Source organism: Diorhabda carinulata, chromosome 4, assembly GCF_026250575.1.
Source record: "Diorhabda carinulata isolate Delta chromosome 4, icDioCari1.1, whole genome shotgun sequence".
Taxonomy (NCBI): Eukaryota; Metazoa; Arthropoda; class Insecta; order Coleoptera; family Chrysomelidae; genus Diorhabda; species Diorhabda carinulata.
Window position 1 is genome coordinate 29,001,388 of NC_079463.1, and position 18,402 is coordinate 29,019,789.

Sequence of the window (18,402 nt, forward strand, 5' to 3'; positions counted from 1 at the left end):
CTCTGAAGAATATAACTTGATTATCAAAATGCGCGCCAGGCAGTGTTATTGTGAGTGCTGGTGTAGTGGCAGTGTAAACAGTGTGCTCAGGCATGACGTCATGACTAACGTTCACGACGACCCTTGTCAAGAGGGGGGTCGAAGTGAGCGTTGAAAAATTAATGGAATTTTCAAAACTCAAGTAACGCAAATTGCAACCATGAGAATATATTTCATTATTTGTTGCGATATGGAATATTATAAGTACTTTTGAATCATTCTTGTGCTGCACCACCAAATATTTTACTTTAATGTAAATCAGTTAAGCACTCGACTAAAAAGTTCAATAACTTACAAATCATAACATAATCTCTTAAATCTACGATTTACGATTATAACGCTCTGGACTAAGTGGAACTGGAAATATCGTGGTCGTGAACATGATTGTCGCGAGTGCTTAATGAAATAGAGTGAGAGCCAGTGCCTGCCAGACATACGTTAAAGTATAAAAGCTGAAAATTTTTCTGCGTGTTCTCACTGGTGTAGAGAACAATGTTTGGGGGTTACAAACCTTGAGTAACGGTGCCTTCGGTAGGTATCAGGTAATCAAGGTGCGCAGTACCTGAGCTCTCTCACGTTAAATTATAAAAGCTGAAATTTACACAGAGTGTTCAAATGACCATTCTAAGTAATTATTCAAAAGGCCAGACCTATCCGAAGGGTCTAACACTCCGCCAGACGCGGTAGAAGGTCAAATGCACTGAGAGAGCATTGCTCAGGTACATGAATGCATTTAAGAGAGTATTCCTGCAGTTTAAATTTTATAATTAATAAAAAATTTATGTGAATATTACTGAAAAATTGTCATACAATAATTTTTAAATAACCAGACATATTCAAAGGGTTAAACACCCCCTTAGACTGGATAAAGCCCAGCTAGAACTATACATGAGAGAGCATCAGAAAACTGTTAAGTAAAGTGAATTTAATACGAAAAAAATTATTTATTCTGTACATATAAATTAAATTAAATTAAATTTAGATTTTTTATTTATTAATATAAGTAAATAAATTAGATTTAGCTCAATATTAATTAGTAAATACATATATATATATACATTATTCATGCTTAATATTATAATATATTTAATCATCTTTATTTTCATCGTTGTCATCGTCATCTTCATAATTTCCATAATCCTCATCATTTTCCCAGTCATGTAATTGATTGCTTTCATTGGTTTCAATACTGTCTCCTTCTGATATTTCTGTAAAAAAGAAACACATTTATTTGATCCATAGCTGCTATTGAATTAAAATTAACTTTTGATTAAAAAAGTACCTGATGGAGTTTTAAGTGCATCACTGACGAAGTTCGGTAATTGATCGCCTTCGAACCATTTAAAGACATATTGGTTGTCATCATTGATTATCCATCCATAATCTTCTGGGTTGTAAATATGAGGGTTCTTTAAGTGAGCATTGGTCCAAATGCTTGCAATATATTTTGTTCTTAAAACGTGCTGAATGAGTTCACTCTTACAAGGTGGTAGATTACTCGCGTCGAAATTTCTTAATTTTATTTGAAATGATTCATTTACATCTGCAGCTGTGTAGGTATCAATAAACAATTGGAGTCGCGCTGCATCTACATCATTTATGCCTGCTACATTATATAAATCACAGATGAACTGCTGGACCGTGTTGAAAGCGATAGTTTTCTCCTCTTCATTATAGAAATCAACATTGGCAAAATTAGCAAAGAGTTGTTGATATTCTTCTTTTTTCTTCAACAATTTAAAAGGCTTGATTTTGCCTTTTTTGAAAAAAGCAGGATTATAATCACATCCTGTCATAGCGTGAAGTGCAGGCAAACTTTTGCATATTACATTTCCTTGATTTTTATGAATTGTTGTGAGATCTATGTATCTCATTTTATTTCCAGTTCCTGAAAGCATCCATACCTGTGATTTTTCATTTTTGATATGATCCATATGACCAAGTATTATAGCAGCAATGTCAGTATCGCTAGCTCTAATAACGATATTCGCCTCATACTCGATGTTGCACAGATGATATACAATTTTTGTGTCTGCTTCTTCATGATCTTGACATGTAAGATCTTCAAGTATGTTGCATATCACTTTATCATCATTATTGGTAACGAACGAATGACACTGTTTGAAATTAACATTAACTACTTTATTGCCAATTAATGGAGCAACTTCATCACTTGCCCAATGTGATATGAAGAAATCAATAAGAGCTTCCTTAAATTTCGAGTTTTTCAATTCTTTTGTGAAATCAGAGGGTCGAACTTGATCAGGTCCACTAATGGTAAAATCCAGTTTTGAAAATTCTTGACGGAGACTTCTTTCGTAGTCTTTAATTGATGGCGTGAAATATTGATCGAATATTATATCAATTCGCGATGCATTAAAATTACAAAACTTTTGTAACATTTTTTTGGAGATATTCCCGAACGTCTTTGGAACTTCTGTCATAGTATGCAATAAGAAGAAACCATCAATTATCACTACATCTATGTGAGGAGGTGGTTGGTGTTCAATTCCTTTTTCCAAATGTTTCATTAATGCAGATTTTTCAGTTTTACAAATAGTACCATCTAGATGACACATCGACATAGGCACTGGTGTTATTGGATATGAGAGAATTTTAGATATATCGATATTAAAATCTATTGATAATCCAAGCATACGTCCAAATAAATCTCGCTGGATCTTTATTTCTTGTATTTTACCTCCTATTTGAACTTTCTTATTCTTCTCATAATCACAACTAAAATTGTTGAATGGAATTTTTTTAATACTCTTCTCAAATCTACTAATATTTGTTTGACATTCAGTTATAAAAGTATGTCTTCCTTGATCGCCTATCTTCTCTAAATTCAAAAGAAAATTTTCTACTTCATTAGACGCTGCTTTACCAGATGAAATGTTGATTAATTTAATTTAATTTATATGTACAGAATAAATAATTTTTTTCGTATTAAATTCACTTTACTTAACAGTTTTCTGATGCTCTCTCATGTATAGTTCTAGCTGGGCTTTATCCAGTCTAAGGGGGTGTTTAACCCTTTGAATATGTCTGGTTATTTAAAAATTATTGTATGACAATTTTTCAGTAATATTCACATAAATTTTTTATTAATTATAAAATTTAAACTGCAGGAATACTCTCTTAAATGCATTCATGTACCTGAGCAATGCTCTCTCAGTGCATTTGACCTTCTACCGCGTCTGGCGGAGTGTTAGACCCTTCGGATAGGTCTGGCCTTTTGAATAATTACTTAGAATGGTCATTTGAACACTCTGTGTAAATTTCAGCTTTTATAATTTAACGTGAGAGAGCTCAGGTACTGCGCACCTTGATTACCTGATACCTACCGAAGGCACCGTTACTCAAGGTTTGTAACCCCCAAACATTGTTCCCTACACCAGTGAGAACACGCAGAAAAATTTTCAGCTTTTATACTTTAACGTATGTCTGGCAGGCACTGGCTCTTAGTCTAAAATGCACTAGGTTGACAGATAATTTAATAAAAACATACAAAGTTATGAACAATTGAAGCCCTTGTGTGTGCATGATTTATATTATTATATTTTTTTTATAAAAAATATATGTAATATTCCTACAGTCACAGGTCATATAAAATTATTAAATCCCATCTTTAACAATTTGAATTATTATGACATTTGACAACTTTGACGTTTGTTGTATTGATTGTAAATTTTTTGGGAAAAGTACTACTTGTTAATGCGTTTCGTAATATAAATAGTTATTATTTTGTTTCAAAATGGCTTTACACGTTACATCAAAAATTATACGCAGTTTTAGTGTACCCGCAAGACTATCGTCAGCGGGATATCACAAAAATGTGATCGAACATTACGAGAATCCAAGAAATGTTGGGTCATTAGATAAAAATGATAAAAGCGTTGGTACTGGACTTGTAGGAGCCCCAGCTTGTGGTGATGTTATGAAATTGCAAATTAAAGTGGACGAAAATGGAAAAATAGTCGATGCGAAGTTTAAAACATTTGGATGTGGTTCAGCTATTGCCAGCAGTTCATTTACCACTGAATGGGTAAAAGGTAAAACTGTGGATCAATGCCTCAAACTCAAAAATACGGAAATAGCAAAAGAGCTATCATTACCTCCGGTTAAATTACATTGTTCCATGTTGGCAGAAGATGCTATCAAGGCTGCATTGTCAGACTACAAGATAAAAAACCAGAAATAGATTACTTTGAGGAAAGAATGAAATTGAAATGAAATGTGATAATTTGGTACTAGTTGGATTATAATTGTTAAATAATAAAGTAATAATATCAATTACAATGTTTTTTAGTTTGTTTGCAAGTTTTTAAATTCATTTTGATACTCATAACTAAATCATGATTATATGAGATTTTAAATTTAAAATGTTGAATTTTTTACATTTTTTCATCACTTACGTAATGTTTATTTTAAAAGTTTAATTTTCTTATCTCAAACAACTTCTTTAATGTAAATCTTGAATAATGTATGTTCCTTTATCTGTAGAATGTTGATTTTATTTGGCTGAATATAAAATTTGCCAATCATTTTAATATTATCAAAATTATAGATCCTAGTTGAATAGAACCTATGATTGCCTAATAGAAATAAGAAACTATTACTTGCTCAATAATATATTTAATGCAAATAATATACAAAATGAATATTGATTATTAGAGAATATGCATAAAATATCACAGGGTAGTATAACGGTGTTTTTCCAGCAATGCACATTTTACGTGACGTAGAACCTAATAAGATCTTAAAACCTGAGTACTTGTCTAATGAAAATCAAATGAAATCAGAGATCAAAAAGATGCAACATGTTTATGTATAATGCACGTTGCAGCAGACTTAGCTCTCCTCTCCTCTGTTTCCAATATACCCATGTCTTTTCCGAAAATGCACCTCGATCCAATAGGAACCTATTGAGTAATATATATTGCCTGAAGATCAATCGACATTTTTTCCTGATAGACGTAGACAAAACATATGCACATTATAAATAATAGACAAAATTATAAATATTGTAATAAAGAGTATTTATCTCAATATTATGGAAAGTTCTTCAGCTGGCAAAATAGGATATCGCACACGAATACATGTTACATTTAAATCTTCTTTCACAAGATCTAGATGAAACGAGAATTGCTGCCTCATAACTCTAAAATGAGCTACAAATTTCTCTTCGTCGTCGATGAGATTTAAAGACTCCTTCGCTGTTTCTATTTTCAAATTATTTGAGTAGCTACATTGTAGTACTACATTTCATCTTGTAATAATAATAAAGCAAAAGCTGTAGAAGGGTGTAAAACTCGGCGACGGTCGTCACAAAACTGACAATCTTCATAGAACATTTGACGCAGCGCATTTAATGTTGCGTTGCGATGGTTTGCATTACGTTCTACGCCGCGTATAATGTTATGAAAACACCGCTCAAATTATTTGGTGTAATTTAATTTTCTATTATAGAATTTATAAATGAAGTACCGTTTATAAGTTTAGTGGTAGCAATCACAAACTCCACATTTGAATCTTCTTGCTGAGACAGAAATCTTAAAGCAGATATCTAAAAGAAGACATTTGATTTTGATCAAATCACAAATTAATCAGTCATAACTTACCTCGGCAAATGTACATCCACCTATAAAAAATACCAAAACTGTCATTGGTGAATCAGTATTTGGTATTGTATTTACAGAAGTTGTTTCATCTACAGTGGGACCTAAAAGAAATGTTTGTATTATGAACAATCCATATCACTGACCTTTACAAACAACCAGAATAAATTACTCTGTGAAGAGTATACAGTTAACTAATCTCATGGGTTGAGCATGTATTGGGAGATTGGGAGGATTCAATACTCGCCAAAAACGCTGCCTTAACGTTCTCAGACGGATTTATTGATTATTTTGAAGGAAAAATGTAAGAACTGTTGCTTGTATTCGAAGGACCGATTTGTTAAATGATAAGGATTGTATTTAGTTTATAATTTGTTTACCGATGTATATTTCTAACGATCGAACTAAGACTGGTTACATACTCTTGTCTTTACGACTACCCTCACCCTGATCTTATAGTTTCAAAAGACATTGATTAAGTTTGGTGTGTGCAACTAGAGTAGAGCATGTATTATCCACTAGGCACCTCTTAGCAAGTTCAATGATTCCTTATACAAATATAATGATTAATAAATTGGTTTTGACTTTTAATATATCTAAGTTATTTACTACTTTCTCTTCAGAGACAAGGTAAACTCGAAACAGAGTATTCAGTATGAATATTACCAACGGTTCCAGAACTTTTATCTTAATCAAGAATTTACTGACCTACAAATTCCTATATAAAGAATTTTTATGTTATGTTCATAAAATTTTTTAACAGTACGGGAAATATATGACCGACTACCAGGACACAAATATTTTTACAAAATAATTTGTGTATTGTTGTATCAATAGTTAATGAGTTGTATTTTGGCTTTTGGGCATTTGGGTATTTATAAAAATCCTGTAAGTAGGGTGAATTGGGTGAGTAACCCTATATGTACAACAAATTAGGTAAGTTTTAGTTAGTTTACGTCTCTACATATAAAAATCCCGGTCTGAGAGTATAATTGTGTTGGTGTAGTGGTAATAATTAGCAGTATTACTTGGAAACATTAATACCTGGTAAAAGACCGAGTACATCTTGTAATTGCTTCAATCCTCCAGTTTTTGTAACGTATTCAGCTAACCTGATACTTAACGGAGCATAAATACTATGTACATAACTAATATCTGTAGGATTTATTTCCGAAGTATTTTCCATTGTTAAATGTAAGGCTTTTCTTAATACCGTGTACTGTCTTGTGCTCGACTGCACCTTTAGAAGTCCAACTTTTTCCAATTTTGAGATAGCAAGTAGAGCTTCAAGGCCATAAACCTTAAACAATATAATAATTATATTTATTTGAAAATTCAGAATTAATTAATTAGTATTGTATATAATGAGTAGAAGTGGTAATAATGCTGGAATCAACTGATGATTCTTGATTAATGTGAAATACTACAATATAATAAAATTAAATTGATAAACTATTGAATAAAAACAAACTTACTTGAACTAAATCTCTCTTATAATTTTCCAAAATTTTGGGTTTTAAACCGGAACTGGCGATACACTGCAAACACATTAATCTCAAAACTTTTACTAACGGTTTACTCTGTGATATCATTTCTTCAATATAGGGACTCGGTTTATCTACTTCTATACAATTTAAAAATTCTTGTTCTGCCTGAAAATATGTATTTTAATATCGGATCATCTGGAAATATAGTCACAAGAAAAATACCACATTACATCACAGAGAATTTATTTTAATTATGTAAATTTTTAAACAAAAATAAACATCTGTTATAATATTATAATAAATATTTTCTGTATATTGAATACCTGCAAAGTATCCAAAAAATCGTAACTGTCAGTAACTTCTTTAATGCATTCCGCAATAGCTGTATGAATAGCTAACTGCTTCTTTTTCCCAAGTAGTTGAGGAAGTCGTTGAACATAGAGCTTCATCTCTTGAACAGATTTTTCTTGGGTATTTTCTAGCTGAGCACCAATTGATTTAGCTTGTTTTGAAAGGTAAGCTCCAACCTTTGAAATTAAACGATATGTAAACAAATTTTATTCAAGAAACTGTGAATTACGCAGTATTTTCAACAGGAAGCGGTATTCGGCCTCATTTGAAGTACATAAATCACTTGTACTCAGATAGGGTAAACAATTAATATTAAATTGGACGCCACCAGTTTTTTAACTATGACGTTAAAAGTGAATGAAGAAGGTGGAAAAACTGGAAATACCTTATGAATTGAATTAATAATTTAAACTAAAGAAACTAAAGCTACCCCTGGACACGATTATCCAAATTAATATTTATTGCTAAGAACAATAATAAAGTTATCAGTTATAAATTAAAAACAACTCAGATTTATTTATATGTTAAAGATAAGAGTGGGATGGTTGCAGCCCTCAACTGAATTCCCAATTGTTGAAGTTGAGTTAAATTTGTTTGCTTGTGGTGTACCAGTTGAGTCCTTTGGGTGTGGTTTAAACGACAACCTGGTATCAATAAATGAATACTGATTCCAGATAATGCAGTTATAAGTAAGAACATTGTTCAGTTTACTGAGAAATATTAAGCTGTAACGTGACATTCGGCTTGTTTTTCTACAAACATTTTGAATATCCCTTTGCTCACGTATTGTGGTACAGTAGTCAATTCTAATTTATTAATTCTAACATTCTAGTTTTTTAAAGAAGTTAATGTGTTATCGACCCCCCATTCCATTCGAGAAATTCAATTAAACCTCGGTATGCATTCGAAATCGTCCTCTACCTATCTACACCCCAGTTTAAATCGAAGTAAATTTTAGTAAATTTGTGATTTTATTCTTTATATTCGCTGGTAAGTTTTCAAATTTCTTTTTTATATAAAGCACACAAAAATTCCAATTATCTTCATTAATTTCCTTTTGTTTCAAGCACATTTAAAAAAAAAGATATTTGAAAAACTTACCAGCGAATACAATTAATGGAATCACCACCAATTTACTAAAATAAATAGAAAATATCAATTAACATGAAAAATATTTTCCAAAATTTGCTTAAAACAAAAGGAAATTAATAAAGATAACTGAAATTTTTGTGAGCACTATAATAAAAAAAGTAAAATTGAAAAGATCTTTGAAAAATATAAAATCACCAAATTTTTACTAAAATTTACTGGTAGTAGATAGGTAGAGGACGATTTCGAATACATTCCGAGGTTTTATTGAATATCTCGAAAGGAGTGGGAGGTCGATAACAAATTAATTGCTTTAAAAACTTGAACGTTGGAATAAACAAATCAGAACTGACTACTATATCACAATATGTGAACAAAGCAATATTTAAAATGTTTCAAGAAAAACGTAATAATCGAATGGCATGTTACAAAGCAAGAACAGTGTCTAGTCTTTGTCAAATACAGAAAGGGTTAAATTACATTCAACTTTAATTAACAACGGGGATGTAGATAGGCTCTCTCGCTCTCTCTCTCTCTCTCTCTCTCTCTCTCTCTCTCTCTATGGAGATCATAAATTATATCTCCACTCTCCACAGTTCTCCAGTTTCAGAAAAGACCCCGCCCAATCCTTATGGAAATTGGGTTTGACCAATTTTTTTGAAACTTAGCACTATGGTAGTTCAAAGCAAGCTGCTTAAAAGTCTCCATGGGCTAGAAACCCCAAAACCCCCCTACCTAGTCAAACCAACCCCTGAAGTGTTCGAAGGTACCTTTGGAAGAAGGGAATTGGTTTTGGAATTTGTTCTGGAACATGGCATAATGATAGTTTGGAGCAAAAGATTCATCAGTCAATTAAGACAAGATGAAATAGTCCCGGCCACTTGAGGCAAGGAGTAACAGTTCCAATCACTTGAGGCAAGGAGTCACAGTCCAGTCAATTGAGGCAAGATTAAATAGTCCCGTCCACTTAAGGCAAGGTTGAACAGTCCCGGCCTTTAATTCAATGCTAACCTTCCTTAAGCATTCGTGTCTATTCTATGTAATTATGAAGTATTGTTACCACAACTTCTTTCTCCTGCTTTTCATGTACAGTAATAACTCTAAACTCTTTCATCTTTGACATGTTTAGGCCTCCTTGAAAATCTTGATTAGAAACTGATTCATATCAAGGTTCAGGTAGTTCATCAAATTGAAAACTGTCTTCTTCATTTCTCAATCTCAATTGGTAGACACCAACTATAAGGTTCTCTGTAAGATTTATAATGTGAGATGAGGAAAATCTCGAATTGCATCTTGATCTATTATTGGTCCAAGTTTCAGAACAATTGACCAAAACCAATTCCCTTCCTCCAAGAGTACCTTGGATGAAGACTTTTCATCAGCTTGCTTTGAACTACCAATATTCCAAGTTTTAGAACAATTGGCCAAAACCAATTCCCTCCTCTAAGGCTACCTTCGAACAGTTCATGTGTAGTTGTGACGGGGTTAGGTGGGTTTAGGGTTTGTGCCCATTGAGACAACTTTTAATCATCTTGCTTCAAACTATTATCTTACTAGGTTTTATAACAATTGGCCAAAACGAATTCCCTCCTCCCAGGGTATCTTTGGACACTTCTTGGATAGTTTTGATCAGATTGAAGGGTTTTGGGATTTTGAGCCCTTTGAGACTTTTAATGAGCTTGCTTTGAAATATTATTATACCTAGTTTCAGAAATAGTGGCAGAAATTCCTTTTCTTATGGTACTCATGGACTCTTTAGGGGTAGTTTTGTCATTGTGGGGGGCTTAGAGATTTCGGGCCCATTGATACTTTTTATCAACTTACTTAGATAAAAGTATGTTAATTTAAGTATACAACTGTGAAAATACTTACTGCATTGAAATTTTTGTCTCTGATATCTGCATAAAGTTTATCAGCAGAATCTAAAATGATAACTTTTTTATCTTCTGCTAAAGATTCTGTAGTTCTTTCTTCGCTGCTTAAGAAATTGCTGATTGGAAAATTAGCAGTAGCATTATTTAAACCAAAAATTTCATCAATCAGTCCTGTATATTGGAAAATAGAAATAGATAAAGATATAATATTCGAAAGTGAATAAATAATACCTTCGTATGTTAGCTGAGTAGCTAGTGGTGTGATTAAATCAACAGATCTATCAATTAAAATAATCTGATCAATACAAGATTGTTGTTGGTTCTTCATATCTTCACTATTGTTCTTTTCTTTCTGTAGTCTAACTACAAGATCCCAAACTTGTTTTGCTGCGTGACCTTTGCCCCAAACTTTAGGAATGGTACCATACAATTTTTGAAGGTAAATAATAACTTGGGCAGTTTGATATAAGTAAGTTGGGTCATTTTCTATTGTATACTCTCTAAAAACAAATGAATAAGTAATATTACAATACAAAAAGTGTTTATTACCTAAAAACTTCTGATATTTCCATCGACACCAAATCTGATTCAAATGGAAACAGTCGACATTTAAATTCATCAATAACCATTACACTACCAAAAACTCCTTTGTGTTTCAGCCTTTCCATACAAAGTAAACTTTTCTTCGGTACAAATATCAAATGAAACTGTCTCTTACTATCAGTTTTCAATTTACTAGCAGCATGTACATTATGAGCTAAAAAATAACTGGAAAGCTAGGAAAATCTTACCATTCTTTAAATATAGAACCAGAGGTGAATATTTGTTTCCAAATTGAGAAAAAAAACTTTTTCTAAAAATTGATTTGGATTGGGTATTTTTATTTCTAAAGACTACTTACCTATATAATCCATTAAATGGAGCTTAGGTCTAGAAATAAAAATAACATGATCAACATCAGTTTCTGGGAGAGGTATATTACGCAAAGGAAACATTTTAATAACACCATGTTCTCTAAGGATTGAATATTGAGCTATAAGTCCTACAGGTCCTGCTAAACTGTTATCCCACACGATAGCTTTTTTACCAGGACATTGTTCTATGAGATTAATCAAGCTTGTCCTAGCTGCTGTTTGAATCAAGGATATATCAACTTTTCCGCTTTGTAAATGAGACATTGTTTTTCAAATGACTAAATTTAAATGTAGGCGGATGTCAGAATATTTTTGTTTTCAAGTATCAGTAACAATTAGTTAACCTAAAATTTTCGAATCTTCTTCTTTTCTTAAGATCATTTTGTCGAGGAATCGTTTAGACCCAGAAACATGAAAAAATGTTATTTGTGAATAATTTTTCTGTCACTAAAACATTTTATTTTCCAAAAGTAAAAATATAAAAGAATTAATAATTGTTGAAGTTATGGAAGTTGTGTTGATCTAGTTCCAGCAGAAACTTTTTATGGTGATCATTACAAGTCCTTGCAGATTCATCTAAAATCAATCCGACAAAAAAATTAGTTTAATTAATAGATAATCTAGTGCCTGATCGAAGATTTTTTTAATCAACAAAATGGCGGCTTTATTTGCGGAAATTTATTTGCAGACTTTCGGAAAAAACAAACAGTTTATCGTTTATGAAAAATCGAAATTAAAAGAGAATCCTTCGATCATGCACTAGTTTTTTATGTTTTCCAAAAACAGTATAAATTTCATTGAATTCTAACCAGTGGTTTTTGAGTTATAGTGGTCACCAGTTCGAAAAATATAATTTTGAGAAAAGTGTAATTTCGAAAACCATCATTTTAAGAAAAATTACTATACAGTAATAAGAATTATTTAATTAGTTATACTGAGTCATCTATTCCTATGCCATATATTAGTTCTACGGCTGTTGTGGAAACTTCCAAAATATCGATGTTTTGGTGTTAGCGCGCTTATCTGCCACTTTTACACTTGTAGCATCCGCTTTTTCGGAATACTGATGAGAATTAGGCCCGCAATTATTTTTACTGTGAAAAATTCATAGCATTTTTATAAAATTTAATTAGTTATTAATTTTTATTATTCAATCTTTAAAAACCACCCCTTTACAGAGAATGAAATAAAAATAAATCTAATGACTGCCAATTTTTAGATTTTTCATTCTTTTTGATATTAAAGTTTCTTGTCTTCAGTTGAAGTAATTTTTAATTGTCTATAGAAACAACAGAAAAAATCCGTGCGCCAAAATTTGAAACTTTTTCATAATTCACAAAAAATATTACAAATTCTTATTTTTCATGTAACTTCATTAATTTTGAAGCTATCACATCATATAAAAAAAACCATTTTAAAGATAATTTTAAGGACTATAAGCTTATTAATATTAGAAAGGCTTGAGACCCTCAATAAAGGGGCAAAGGGCTGTGGATAAGCAATCCACTATAGTGACAGATTAATTTGATTATAACTTCGTCAATTTTTATGCTATAAAAAAAAATAAAAGGAGCAAAATAATCGTCATAAAAAATGCTTTAATTTGACTGTTTATTTGTTTTTGTATCTTTTATAGTTATGGAGAAAAAATGAGCAAAAAGAATTTTTGGAAAAATAAAAAAAAGTATTATTTAATGCGCATTTTTGTCAAAATTATGCATTTCTAATCAGCTAAACTTTCAGATGTCGTGAATAACATCCAAATAAAATATTTGGTACAAGGAATAAGTTTAAATTTGATTTTCAATGAAATGGCATTAGTTTTAGTGCAATTTTTTTAGCTTTAACTATTTTACATCATATCTTACTGAAATATCAGTCGAAACGACTTTTATCAGTAGTCATTTGAATGGTCTTTTTAAGCTCTTTAAAAAGTATTTCATGACTTTTTGTTGAAAAATGTACCCTTCTCCCGTTTTTGAAGTTAAATGCTCAATTACGTATAACAAAAGCTATTCAAGTATCTATAACTTGCTTTAGGTAGAACATTAAGATCTTAAAATATCGCTTAATTTCTTTGTTTTTTTATAAGCTTCATTTTTGTTCATTATACTTTTTTCGATAAAATACATCGTTACAGAGTTATACGCAAAAAATTATTGAAAAATGCGGTTTTTTGACGAAAAATCGTACTTTTAAATTGCGAATAACTCAAAAACTATTGATCTGGCGAAAAAACTTTAAATTTGCTGATATTTCGGGGTTTGCACATTTCGGCACCATGTAGATCTCGCTTTTTGGATACACACCTATCATCTGTCAAAATGTCAAATAAAACGGTGCTGCATTAAAGAATTCGGAGGGGAAATGCTTTAGAAGGTCCAAGGGAGTCAAACAATCGAGTGCTGGTTGCTTTTCCACCGCTTGACTTGTAACCTCAATATACCATGCAAGTGGATGATCTGAGCCCGACCGATCTCTAAGCGTCAAATCTTCAAAATTAAAACCATTAAACCAAGGCTGTTTTCCCCTTCAATTTCATATATATTTCTTCCTACCATGGACACTTTATTCATTATTCATATTTATCTCACTCCATACTATTTATATATATAAAGAGAGAACGATTATAGTTTATTTCAGAAAGGTATAGAGCAATAAAAGCTCATTAGGTATGCAAAGGGACCAAAGAGTGACCCAACGAATATTTAAGCCACTTTTGGGTTGGGTGGACTTTCCAACTCCAGTCATTCGGGAACATCGGTCGACAGTTTCTTGTACAGTAAATTTCGGGTAATCGTATTTTATGCAATCGTGTAAATTTAAAATAATAATTTTTTCATTCACTGATAGTGATAGATATTTTAAAAGAAAAACTATGGTTTAAAGAAACAAATTAAACAAGGAATTTTTATTATATTACTAAGATATTACAGATATTATTTATTATATAGAATAGAAAACAGAAAAAGTCATCATTTAAACCAATTACTCACTAAACATTTCGGAAACTTCTTTTGCGTGACATTCTTGAATGTATTTTAGAACAATCCAGTTGTAATCTGCCATCATGAGAGTGCTCCATCTTCCTTAATAGCGATACTCCATACATTTTATATCTTGGTGGCTAAGCTTTACTATGCTGAGGCATTTTTTCCCTATATATGCAAAGCATGATCCATTCTTATCAAGAGCCTTTACAAACTGCTTCATTAGAGCCAGCTTGATATGTAGTGGTGGAAAGATGATTTTCTCTTGTGGAACTAAAGGATCATTGATGATATTCTTTTCCCCAACATCCATGTTTTCTCTTCTAGGCCACTCTTTTCTAACCCAGTGTTGCGTTTTGTCTCTGCTATCCCAGAGGCACAAGAAACAAGGATACTTGGTGTGGCCACTTTGCTGTTCAAGGAGAAAGTTTACAAAACCAAAGCTATGATGTCATATTGCTCTTTCATTTTCGTTGAGTGAGCAATTGGTATTGAGCCATATTTGCTCCCATTATGTAGAAGAACACATTTCAAACTTCGCTTTGAGCTGTCAATATGTTGTTGAAACATTGAGAAATTGATGATATCGTTTCAAAATCACTGTCATCTCCAGTAGTGTCAGAATTCTGATCAGAGTTCTGGTAGCTGGTGAAAAGTTGGAATTGGTACTTCTTCTGAGTAAGGGATAGGGCGTCGATTGATTACAGTCATCGAAGTGATTTTTTGGTTCTCTCCAAACCATTAGTACTCCGAATTTAAGTCCTCTTTACTAAGTAAGACTTTACAGCAATTCACATTAACAATATACGTTTTAGATTTACTTTTCAACAACTCGTTACTAAAGACAAATTTCATACGACGCTAACTTCTATCTATCTGCACCGCGGGAATTCTCAAACTAACCTCAACACTCAACTGCAGTTGAAGTTTTGAAGGTCACTTCAGATACTGGACAGCTCCATCTATCGGATTTTTATGGAACTAACTGGATGACACTAATAAGTAGGATTAAATCCCACTTGTTAACAGTTTGTCAACCAAGCAATTATATTGTTAGTCTTCTTTTTGTAAGTTATTCCATAAATATTATTATTTTAAATTCAATTTGTTACAAAAGAAGATTGACAATAAGGAAAATACACAAGAATCTATCCCTGTATAAATTTTACAAGACTCATACTTGAAAGTATTAAATAGAAAAAAGCATTGATAGATAAGTGAATTTATCTAAAAATCTAAAGCTGATATAGAAAAACTACTTTCATATTTAGATTCAGCAATAAAAATATAGTTAAAATCAGCTCAAAAATACTAGGCACCCAAAAAATATTTTTTTTGTAGGCCTGTGTTATTGGAACATCTTTTCGTTGGTGTAAATTTCGCCATTTTTTTACTAGTCTTATAATACTGTGAACACTATTTACGGCTTAACAGCAAATACTAATGCGTTAAACTAAACAAATATACTTATAAAGGTCTAAAAATTTTGAGTAAGGCACCATTGCCACTAATAGAAGGTTAAACGGTACCTGTTAAACGTAAAACGTAACTGTATAATCTACACAAGACCTACACCTATGGCCGACACCGAAATTGAGCCGAACTGGACAGAATTCCCCATTTTATTGCTATATACCTTTCTGGAATAGACTATAGAAGAAAGAAATTATATTCTTCACATGTTTATATGGAGCCGTAGGAATTTCCACATATGAAAACTTACATTACTTATCAGACATCCTCTGTATATATTCTATACATAACCTCGTATGTATTTTTTTAAATGTTTAAATTAGTTATTGGCATTTCTTTTTTATTGTATATTTTTTGTACCTGTCCAGATAGTAGAGCTAGATTCGATTTTAAAAATTTTAAATTTTTAAAATGCTATCCAAACATTAAATTTCCCCACAAAAAACCTCGATAAAATAGTATTCCATTTATAAAATACACAATAATAAATCTACTTCATAGAAATAAAGAAGCGATACTACTTTCCGTTACTCGGAGGTCAAACGTTCTATACTTGTTTCCGAAGCATGTTTTAGTAGCACGAAGTTTTAGTAGTTTAAAAATAGCTTCCATAAAATCCAATGACTCAGGCAAAAGCCTTTTTATCGTGCGAGATAGAGAGAGAAAGAGAGACGGTCAGGAACCGTGTTCGTGAGACGTAAATAGCGGTGAGAGGGGAACGCTACACGGCTGTGCCGCAGTAGGTTGTGAGGGGAACGAAGTAAACCTTTCGATGTTTAGAAATGCTTATACTAGCGGATAAAACGGAGACGTTTACATATTACACACAGTACCATCGCCAGCGTAATGTAATTTCTACGTTCTCCGCTGCGATAAGCGATCGATGCGAATGCGGAACGGGGAGCTTGAATTACGGGGCCAACGATCTGCGTATTTTATACTGCGCAATTCCCATGCGTTCCCTTGCTTCTCTGCCTTTCGAACCACTTTAGTAATTTAGGAGATAGGTATATTTATCTCTCTCTATCTCTCTCTCCATTTACTTGGGTGTGGCAGGCCCTTTTCATTCTCCTTTTCGTGTAGCTTTTATATGATAATATTCGAAATTCAGGATGGGTTTTCGAGACAAAAGCCTTTTGTTTTTTAACATGTAGTTTGTGTTGTATTTTTTTTTATAATTGTAAACTCAGGCAATGACAAGGTTACCGAATTCTTAATACAGTTATTGTAATAATGCTGTTTTATTTAATGAAGCTAAATATTAGAAAAAATTTATGTTTTGTGTATATACTGTTATCATAATTAAATTTTTAATACGATGAAACTCTGAATGTCGTCATGAATTCACAATAATATTAATTAGTTTTTGTTATACAGGATGGTTGAATTGTTTTGCAATTTAGCATACAACTGGATAGTTAATTTGCTTAAATTTTAAAAGTTCTTGATTATTTGTTAATGAAAATGAAAAAAGAACGTTTCTACTTTTATTTTTTTCATTTTTTTAGTCTATAAAAATATAGCATACAGTTTCTAACGATACTTTCAAAGAAATATTTGTCACGTTGGCTTATAGTTCTTCCAATATCAATTGTAGATTATAAAAATTATATAAAAACCCTTTCGACAATTTTGTTTGATATACCATAGGCGTAGATATTTTTATAAATACTTCTAAAAATACGAAGTTCTACTTGGAACTTAGAAAAAAATCATTTAAGTTTAAATTCATCATTCAGTTTAAAGAAAGATAATGACTTCGGCGTTCTACTTGAGTTACTTTTCATTTTACGTCCACTCGGACAACTTTTCACTGAGAAATTTTTTTTGTCATTATGATTCTATTGTGTGATAACATTCAGCGTTATCTCACAGTAGGATTTCTAGGTTTCTACGTGAATAGTTTAGATTTTGTATACCAATATTTAATTAACGACTCTAGTCATTTGAGTTATTCAATTTTCACTCTATCTAAAATAACTAAGCTCGTATGATATCTCGTCCGACAAGAGCGCCATTTTGGTCAAATTTTGAATTATAATTTACCATTTACAAGCGGACAGTTTTTAAGTTAAGCCCCCATATGAGATGGTCTTCCTAAACCTCTACCCTCCATAAATTGACTATTAAATTATAAAACGTAAATGGACGAGTAAAATGTATCTGCTTGTAAGGGCGTTTGGTTTAAACGGGGTACCAGACGTGAACCATAAGGTTTTGGAAACATTTTCGGGATTCTGATTTTACGTTTGTCAATATTAACTCAATAAGGTTAAATATACAATAATAAGGAGGTAGTCTGAGAAAAGTATGACCCTATTCTTTACACAGCTTATTAATATAATAAATTTTCCCTAACTTTAGACCTTTAATAACAGTAAGTTTGTTTGTTGGTCCTTTTTTACGATCGCTGACAGGAATAGGATTTTTTTTTCGAAATAAATGCTGAAATTTCAGCTTTTTTCCTACTACTATTTGGTATTTTAAGGATTTGCTGCAAGCGTTGTTCATAACGATTACTGACTGCGGTAGAATGTTAGGTAAAAGCTGTTCGTTGAACCGCT

At 31.8% G+C, this 18,402-nt stretch overlaps 2 protein-coding genes across 2 annotated transcripts; one reads left to right on the forward strand and one right to left on the reverse strand.

Annotated features, from left to right (window-relative positions):
* The first annotated feature begins 3,707 nt into the window (after positions 1 to 3,707).
* On the forward strand, positions 3,708 to 4,341 carry LOC130892490 (iron-sulfur cluster assembly scaffold protein IscU). The gene has a single exon (XM_057797931.1). It carries the CDS (start codon positions 3,797 to 3,799, stop codon positions 4,241 to 4,243), a length of 447 nt encoding a protein of 148 aa, XP_057653914.1. The 5' UTR covers positions 3,708 to 3,796; the 3' UTR covers positions 4,244 to 4,341.
* A 316-nt stretch (positions 4,342 to 4,657) lies between these two features.
* Positions 4,658 to 11,766, reverse strand: LOC130892728 (vacuolar protein sorting-associated protein 33A). Its single transcript, XM_057798297.1, has 9 exons — positions 11,363 to 11,766; positions 11,011 to 11,218; positions 10,693 to 10,961; positions 10,460 to 10,632; positions 7,471 to 7,674; positions 7,136 to 7,312; positions 6,705 to 6,960; positions 5,664 to 5,764; positions 4,658 to 5,608 (listed from the first exon to the last, which is right to left on the reverse strand). Exons 1-9 carry the CDS (start codon positions 11,637 to 11,639, stop codon positions 5,495 to 5,497), a joined length of 1,779 nt encoding a protein of 592 aa, XP_057654280.1. The 5' UTR covers positions 11,640 to 11,766; the 3' UTR covers positions 4,658 to 5,494.
* Between the last annotated feature and the right edge of the window lie 6,636 nt (positions 11,767 to 18,402).